The 9,434-nt window shown below is 36.6% G+C and overlaps 1 protein-coding gene across 1 annotated transcript; it reads left to right on the top strand.

The window, feature by feature from the left end:
• The first annotated feature begins 8,250 nt into the window (after positions 1-8,250).
• LOC102530345 (olfactory receptor 7C2-like) lies at positions 8,251-9,434 on the top strand. The gene is made up of 3 exons (XM_072946994.1): positions 8,251-8,279; positions 8,352-8,366; positions 8,468-9,434. Exons 1-3 carry the CDS (start codon positions 8,251-8,253, stop codon positions 9,432-9,434), a joined length of 1,011 nt encoding a protein of 336 aa, XP_072803095.1.

The following is a 9,434-nucleotide window of genomic DNA, read 5'->3' as shown; positions in this document are numbered from 1 at the left end:
AAGCAGAGCTCAAAGCCTGAGCAAGATGTTGCCAATCTTTGATCAAACTGTGGAAGTAGACCATGCTTTTTCTATTTCTCTTGGAATTTCTATTTCAACTTTGACTTTATCCAATTTATGTAACTCACTTTTATGTTTTGGAATATCTCTGATATCCAAGGTTTTTTTCCCTTATTAATTTTTCTATTCTCCCCATTGTATTTCCAACCTTGGATGTGAACTATTTGGAAATTCCCATTCATCTCAAGAAAGTACATGGATCTCTGAATAATAATTTCTTCTCAAATGAAATATACTGAGTTTTTAAAATTTTATTTAATGAAAAGAATAGTCATGAGTTTTAATACTCTTATGGGAGAAAACTCCTCTTGGCAAATAGAACTATTTATAAGTTTATAAGAGAGAAAAATCTGAGACCTCTGTTTTTCACTTTTGTAAACATCATTCCATTTCATATCACTACCTTAATTACTCTTCCTGATAATCCAAACTTTAACATACTGGTTGTTGTCACTAATTATGGGATATTTTTCTACTCATTAGAATTTTATTCTTCTATGTAGTTTGCATTTACTGTGTCTACCATAGTCACTTGCAAAAATTGATAATAAAATACATGTCTCTCCTGGATAAAGAAGATGTGGTATATTTATACAATGGAATACTATTCAGCCATAAAATGACAACATATGTCATTTGCAGCAACATGGATGTCCCTGGAGAATGTCATTCTAAATGAAGTAAGCCAGAAAGAGAAAGAAAAATATCATATGAGATTGTTCATATGTGGAATCTAAAAGAAAAGAAAAGAAAAGAAAAGAAAAGAAAAGAAAAGGAAAGAAAAGAAAAGAAAAAGACAAATGAACATAAATACAAAACAGAAACAGACTCATAGACATAGAATACAAACTTGTCTCTGCCAGTGGGGAGAGTGGTGAAAAGGGAGACTGGGAGTTCAAAATATGTATATATAGAATAGATAAATAAGATTATACTGTATAGCACAGGGAAATATATACAAGATCTTGTGGTAGCTCATGGTGAAAAAGAATGCAACAATGAATATATGTATGTTCATGTATGACTGGAAAATTGTGCTCTACACTGAAAATTAACACCACATTGTAAACTGACTATAACTCAATAAAATAAAATTTAAAAAGTAAAATAAAATACTTGCCTCCAAGTGGACTCTACACAGAAAAACATATGCAAAAATAGATAGATATAATATGGTCTTAGAGTAGAGTTGACCTTAAGTATGGTGAGGCAAAGTATTAAATCATACATTTATTACTATGTAAATTATTTCATTTTAGCTGTTCATCTACTCATTGAAATATGGAATATCAGTGTCCATTTGCAAGATGTATTCATTGAGCTAAAGGACTGAAGGCATGTTTTGCCTTTTTATTAAATTATTTTCTTTTTTCTGTTGGAAAATTCCAGTGCCTCTACAAAATATAATCCTTTTATTTCTCTAAAAGAAATCTCTCCCACTCTTCAAAATTTTGTCACAACCACTAATAGGGCAGAGAATTAACAATACCAGTATCATCCTCATAATCAAATGATGAGTCACTGGAAAGCTGGGATTCCTGCTCAGGTATGTGATTCAGGGTCACAGGTGTTGTGCAAACACCCATGTCCTTCCAACCTCTCCATGTGACCTCAAAGAGACCTCAATGGAGTTGCTTTTCATACAGTTATAGGAAAGAAACTTGAATAATATCGAGTAAAAGCATCAGAACAAATGCCTGGAACAAGCATTTGATTATTGTATTAGTTATTGTGAAACCAAGCAGGACCTTGTGGGGCCTTCCCAGGGACAGACACCACCTCGCCCTATGCCTCTGCCTCTTGTTTAGAAAAGCTTTAGCGTCTAGGACTTCCCTGAGTTCCAAGGAGCACATTTAATTAAACAGAAAAATTGAGAAAATCAGAAACAAAGAAAGCAGTAGAGCAGGGCCTAATAATAACAGTTTAGCCATAAAACAAAGTCAAGGACCTTTAGTTCCTCCTCAGGGGCTATAGATAATATTTTGAACCATATCTTTGAGTTGTTTTGCCAATACTAAAACCCCAAGCAGATAGAAAATATTAGCTACATGCTGACCCCGAGCACATAGACCCTACACTAGCTGAAACCAGAAGATTGATGACAGAGATTCCCAAAACATCCAAATAACTAGAATAATCGTACAGGAGCTGACTACACATCCTTCCACCTTCTCCCTCATTCTGTCTTTTAAAAACCCTTCCCTGAGAGCCTTTGGGGAGTTCAGATCTTCTGTGCGTGAGCTGCCCATTCTCCTTGCTCGGCCCCTAGTTGGGCACCTTGCGATAAATACTGTACTTTCCTTCACCCCCAGCTAATGTCATTAGATTGGCTTTACTGCACACAGGCGAGCAGACGCAAGTTTGGTTCAGTAATGACTGCTGCATACAAACTTCCTTGGAATAAAATTGTTTAGTATAATATCTTTCTTCTTAAATGGGATTGTAGGATGGGGAATTGTTCTGATCACTGCAGGACTTCTCATGAGTCTTTAGTTTTACATTTTAATGTAAAGCAAAGTTGTCTCTCTTATAAAGAGGGGAATAATAATTTTCTAAGGGTATCATGGGCTGTAACCTCACCACAGGTCAATGCTTTGAAGACCCAAGGAACTTATTCAAGACAATTGTTGGAGAAAATTTAAATTCAGGGTTGAAATAAGGTGCTGGGAATTTAGACCTCTGGAAAGCAAGAGAGTTAATGGAGAAGGATTAATAAAAACTTGAGTTCTCCTGGCTTATAACCTAATCTCCTGAGAACAGAGAATCAGCAGGGAAATAAAAATCCTTTCTATCTAGACCAAGTCCCACAGGGAAATCAAATAATTATAGGTCATTGTAATATGAGGGAAATGTGCCTAATAAGCAGGCATAGCTGTAAATATCCCCTGTGCTGCAGTCCCTGATCCTTGGCATGGACGAGACAGGTTTGTTGCTTTGGGAGTCCTAAGTCTGACTAAAGGACCAATTCCTGACCCCTTCCCGCTGTCTCGTCTAGGGACAGAGCTCCAGTCTCCATCATCAACCAACCAGGAAGGGATTCGAGTATCCACACAAAGACCTTCATCTCAGGCTTCCCATGCAGGAGTCCACGAGCCTAAAAGACACTGCAGTTAAAGGTCAGAGAGAATGAAACCCAAGAATGTTTACCAGAGGTCACCTGAGAACCAACTCAGCCTAACCCAGAGCCCAGAGCCTGCTTGCTTGATTGAAATATCAATGTATTTTTTAGATGCTAAAGGAAAAGTGAATACTGAACAAAGCAAGGCAATATTCAGTGATGCCAATTAAATGGTAAGAAATTAGGTCAATTAAAAAAGGAGAGGCATGAAGTGCTTCCAGTAAAAGTAGAACATATGTCCAAGTATCTTATTAATTAACTGAAGTAGAGAAATAAGGTATTAGCTATGGAGGATTATAAAATGCAGTGAAGGTATTTCTTTCTATCTTTTAAGACTGGGCATATTTGACCATGACTCCATATTGTTGAGAAAGAGCCACATCAAAGAATGCTGCAAATACATCCCTGCAAAGGTAGTGTATATATTCCACAGCATAGGAGATATATATTTCACAGTGAAATAAATTTTAAAACTTTTAAGATGTGAAAAGGGGCATGCTAATGAGCTTACCTTGCAATTATTTCAATATGTGGGGCTGAATATGCATATAGATTTGATAGCCATTGACTTTCTCTATCCCAAATTATCTGGGTGAGTCCTTGATTTTGTGCATCAGGATCTGAGAATTTTTACTCCTGTTTTTTAGTGCAATCTTTTGATCAAAGAATTGGAGTTATTTTCACAAACTGCCTATTTGCCATTTAGTTCTTCTTGTATGTATGCATAAATGTATTTGAGGGGAATTTTGAGGGTATATAAATTTTGTGTGGTCAAATCTATCAATCATATTGTGTACTCTCCATTGCTTTTCTATATTTTTGGAAGAGTTAATATTCTTCACCTACAAATCATTGTTTTAAACAAAAATGATTGTGAAAGTTCTGCATCTTTAGTGCTAAAAAAAAGTCACTCTTTACGTTTCCCAGCAAGTTTTTACATCTCTGTTATTCCTTATTGCCCTTTTTGGCCATTGTGATTAGGTCTATTTTGAAAACTTGCATCATTTTTGGCCATCATTTAGAAGGCATCTTTCTTTACCATTGACTAAAGATCACCCTTATCTACCTTAAGCACATTGAAGTACACAAATCTTCACATAAGATGAAATTATAACTTAGATACTGCTTTTTCCCTACATCTTTAAAGTCCGCTGTAATATCCTTCTATTTCCAAGTTTTTGGCAATTTAGTAATAGTGGCCCATGTGGATGTCATTTAAAAATTACTTTTCCATATCTTCATATAACTTACCTGTAGATTTTCATTCAATTTTATTACCTATAGTTGTTTTTAAACCACTCTACTTAACCTAGGTTCATTCTCACTGACATTTTCCCCCATAAGATCTTAGTTTCTTTTAAAACATCTCTTTCTATAGCATGTACACATATAAAATCCATACACTTTTATACAAGTACAAGAATAGGATCCTATCCACACTGTAAATTCATCGTTTTCCCTACATTTTCTCCTGTTGTCCCTCTTACTCAATAATTCCTCGCAGACTTGCCTACAGTCACTAGTATAATAATGACTCATTATGTTTACGGCTGTATAACATGTCACGGTGTGCTACTGCTGCTCTCACTTTGATGGTTTTTCATATCCTCTATCATTGGTCACTATTATATAAATGCTCCAAAAATATGTTAAGGTAGTGAAGTTCAAACTCTGGCTCTAACAGTGGCTGATTTTGTCCCCAGGGTACATTGGACAATGTCCAGAGCCTTTCTTGGCTGTCACATGCAAATGGCTCAGTAGAGGTCAAGTATGCTGTAAACATCCTACAATGCATAGGACACACCCCACCACAAACAAATTATTTGGCTCAGAATATCAGTTACCAATACTGAAGACTCCTTAGTTAAAGAATATCTGTATTTTGGATATTTATAGCTGTCTTCAGATTTTTCCCAAATTGTTGTAGCACTTCACATTTCTGCCAGAAAAATCAGAGAGTGAGCCTTTGCCACTAGATCAAAATTTTCACATTAAAATATGGCAGATCTTTAAGATTTTCCAGGGGACCCAGGACAATGATATGAAAGAGGATTCTTGCTGTTTTCTTAAACTATATACTGAGAGCAAAAGTTTATATATTTGGTAACCATTTTGATTTCCTTATTACTATTATATACCATATATTATATGCCCATTTTTCTACATTATCAGTCTTTCAAATAATTCTTACAAATGATTATTTTTAATTGACTTTGGGGCACATTTTGGGCATAAAATTTTAAAATTTTATTTAGTTAAAAATGTCTACTTTCTTACTTCTGAGTTTTTTACCTTATTTAAGATACTTCTACCCACTCATAGATTTTATATGTAGATTTCAAGATGTTCAACTAAAATGTGTTGGTTACTCTCACACTGAGCAGTAAGCTTTAAGTTTTTGTAAAATATTTGAGGGAGGGAAGGAACGTCATTTTTTGCAATATAAACATTTATGCCAACTTCTATCAATAACTCAATCTTTCCAAATAAATTGAAATACAATCTTGTTATATATTAAATGCCCATATATAATGAGACCTAAGTCCTAATTCATTCAACAATACTCAGTGAGCATGTGCTACATGCCAGATATTCTAGGAATATTATATATTATTTTACATCTAAGTCATTGTCAATTTAATTAATCCACATTGATATCATAAAATTATTACTATTTTAACTCTTGCTCAGATAACTTTCAAAACTCCTTTCAATTCTGCTTACAGCAGTTTTGAACCATACTGTTTAACCTGGTTTCGTTCCCCTTGTCATTCCTCTCATTTCCTAACTTTTCATTTTTCTTAAATTTATTTTTGCACAGGTGCACATATATTCACACACTCGGTTAAAATACAAAGATAACAAAATAGGTGAAGTCTCTGCATATTTGGATCTAGCATTAAAATTGAGAAGACAGAGCACAATGAACAAAATGTGTGTATAATACAATATTCTCAGATACCTGATGTGAAGAAAGTTACTCAGTGAAAAGGCTGGAACCGTCACGACGTGTGTAGGTTTATGGGCATGGACAGTGGAGGTCACGGATGTTGTGCAAAGACCAGAGCTAGGGCCAAAGGGTGCTCATAGAACACACCAGAAAAGCAATCCAAGCCCAAGAATCACCAATAGAATACATCACGTATGAAAAGGGAGATGGAGGCTTGCCTCGTCTCCTATCAGATCATATAAAAACCAATTCGTAAAATAAATACAAAAAAGGCACAGGAAAAACAAGCTTTGCTGCCTGATATTAAAAATGACCAACATTCAATTCACACCCGTTGTACTTTATACACATCCTTTTGTGACACGTTGGTTTATTCCCTTTGCTTGTTTCCCTCTTGGGCTGTACAATTTGTATGTAGTTCAGACTATAAAGATATTGCTACTTCAACTTTTGGATAAATTTATTTTTACTTCATTATTTTCCCTGGCAATCAAGGGAATACAACAGCACATGAAATGTCACCAAAACCAAAGCAGCTTTTCTTTACCACATTCTCTCAGGGACTTTAAGATTATTAAGTCTTTATTCCTTTTCTGTCCATTTCTCCATTCTTAGACTCATTCTCATTCATTCTCTCTCCCTCCACCCCCTTTTCTCTCTCGTGTATCAAGATACATGCACATATATCTTAAAATACAGGTTTAGAGAAAGAATATAGATACATATACACACATATGTGTTCTCTGAAAAGATTTTTTATGTATCTTTAATACAAGGCATAAATGACCATATCAAAATCAAACTCCAAGATTATTGTTACCTGGGAAGTTTGAAATTGGACTTTCTGGATGACTTTTGTACATAATCTGATCTGGCCGCAGTATCTAGGAATTTTTAAAATGCAAGTTAAATTGATAAAGCTATATGCAGATTATACCCTAAATTCCGATAAACATCATATTAAGTTATAAAATGCTAGAATTATTCTCTTGAAAGAAAGGAAGAATGATACGAATTCCAACTCTTAACATAAGTTTGAACAGTGTTGTGGAATTTCATACCAACACAATAAAAGATAAAGATAAACAGGTGTTGTAAATTAGTATTATTTGGAGATGATATATAAATATTAGAGAAAATCTTAAAATTAACAAGAAAATCTAGAAAGTGTACACAAGCCCAACACAGAAGGACAAACACTGTATAATTCCACTTACACAAGGTATCTAAAATAATCAATGCACAGAAATAGAGAACAGCATGTTGCTTGCCAGTGGCTGGTGGGGAGGGGAAATAGGGAATTCTTAGTCAATGGGTATAAAGTTCCTGTTATACAAGATGAATAAGTTCTAGAGATCTGATGTACAAATACTACATATAGTTAATAATACTGTGTTGTACCCTTTAAAATATATTAGGAGGATAGATTGTAAGTATTCTTACTACACAAAAAAACACACGCAAAAGAATACCAGGAAATATCTGGAAGTGATATGTTTATACCTTGATTGTGGTGATGGTATCAGAGGTGAATGCATATGTCCAAATTTATCAGGATATATATATCAAATATGTGCAATTTTTGGTAAGTTGATTATACTTCAATAAAGCTAAAAAAAGATGAATGTATGTGAAGGAAAACTCGATATTTAGAAACCCTAGGATGCTATCTTTAGAAATTCAATTTTGACTGAATTTATATAGGGACATTGATGATATAAATGAAATGTTAATGATGATTAATAATAATATTGGGTTTTTTTAGCAGAAGATTCACCCAAAGTCCAGAGGTTTAAAATATAGCAATAACAGAAAGGCAGCATGATGAAAGAATCTCTTAATGATTGGGAGATCTGCCTAGAGTTAGGGAATTCTTCATTCCCACAAGCACTGAACAGAAATTACAAGAGCAATTATCCAGGATGCTGGGAAAGGGATGATTGCTTAGGGATGCAGGCAAGCACTACAGCAGTGCTCCTCAAACGTGTGTGTGTGTGAGAGAGAGAATTCACAGGTGGGCTTATTAAACCACAGGGTGCTTGCTTCACGCCCAGAGTATTTGACTCAGTAGGTCAGATGAGCCTAAAGATGTTCATTTCTAGCAGATTCCCAGGGGATGCTGATGGTGCTGGTCAGGGACCACAATCTGAGAACTACTGAATTTAGAGAAAATGTTTCCAGATAGTAACAATAACCACAATTTGTCATCCAAGAAAGCCAAAATATACGACTCATGAAGTCCCTGGGCTTGGATTAATGATATTTCTGTCACTCTGGGGAATACTTCTTTGGAGTGAATTTTGTATTGCTTTTTCCCTCTTTCTGGGCAAACCCAGCAGCCTTATGGAAAGCAGAAACCAAACAGGAATCAGAAACTTTCTCCTCCTGGGATTCACAGAGGAGCCAGACCTGCAGCCTCTCCTCTTTGGGCTGTTTCTGTCCATGTACCTGATCACGTTCACTGGGAACCTGCTCATCATCTTGGCCATCATCTCAGACTCCCACCTCCACACTCCGATGTACTTCTTTCTCTCCAACCTGTCCTTTGCTGACATTTGTTTCACTTCCACCACCATCCCAAAGATGCTGGTGAATATACAGACCCAGAGCAAAGTTATCACCTACGCAGGCTGCCTCAGCCAGACATATTTTTTCATTGTGTTTGGATGTCTGGACAATTTATTCCTGGCTGTGATGGCCTATGACCGCTTCGTGGCCATCTGTCATCCCCTGCACTACATGGTCATCATGAACCCCCAGCTCTGTAGGCTGCTGGCTCTGGGGTCCTGGTGCCTCAGCATCGTGGTCTCCCTGCTTGATACCTTGACCCTTTTGAGGCTGTCTTTCTGCAGAAGCATGAATATCCCACACTTTTTTTGTGATCTTCCTGAAGTCCTGAAGCTCGCCTGTTCGGACACCCTCATCAGTAACATAGTGGAGTATTTTGTGACTGTTGTCATAGGCGTTCTTCCCCTCTTGGGGATCCTGTTTTCTTATTCCCTGATTTTCTCCTCTATCCTGAGAATTTCATCAGCCAGGGGCAAGTACAAAGCCTTTTCCACCTGTGGGTCTCACCTCTCGGTGGTTTCCTTGTTCTATGGCACAGGCCTTGGGGTCTACCTCAGTTCTGCAGCCACTTCATCTCCTAGGACAAGGCTGGTGGCCTCGGCGATGTACACCATGGTTACCCCCATGCTGAACCCCTTCATCTACAGTCTGAGGAACAGGGACATGAAGGGGGCCCTGGGGAGGCTCCTCAACAGGGCAGCTCCTCTCAGTGCTGGGACCTTTGCAGGACTCTCATGA

Source organism: Vicugna pacos, chromosome 22 (genome assembly GCF_048564905.1).
Source record: "Vicugna pacos chromosome 22, VicPac4, whole genome shotgun sequence".
Lineage (NCBI taxonomy): Eukaryota > Metazoa > Chordata > Mammalia > Artiodactyla > Camelidae > Vicugna > Vicugna pacos.
This window is presented reverse-complemented; position numbering and strand designations above follow the sequence as displayed.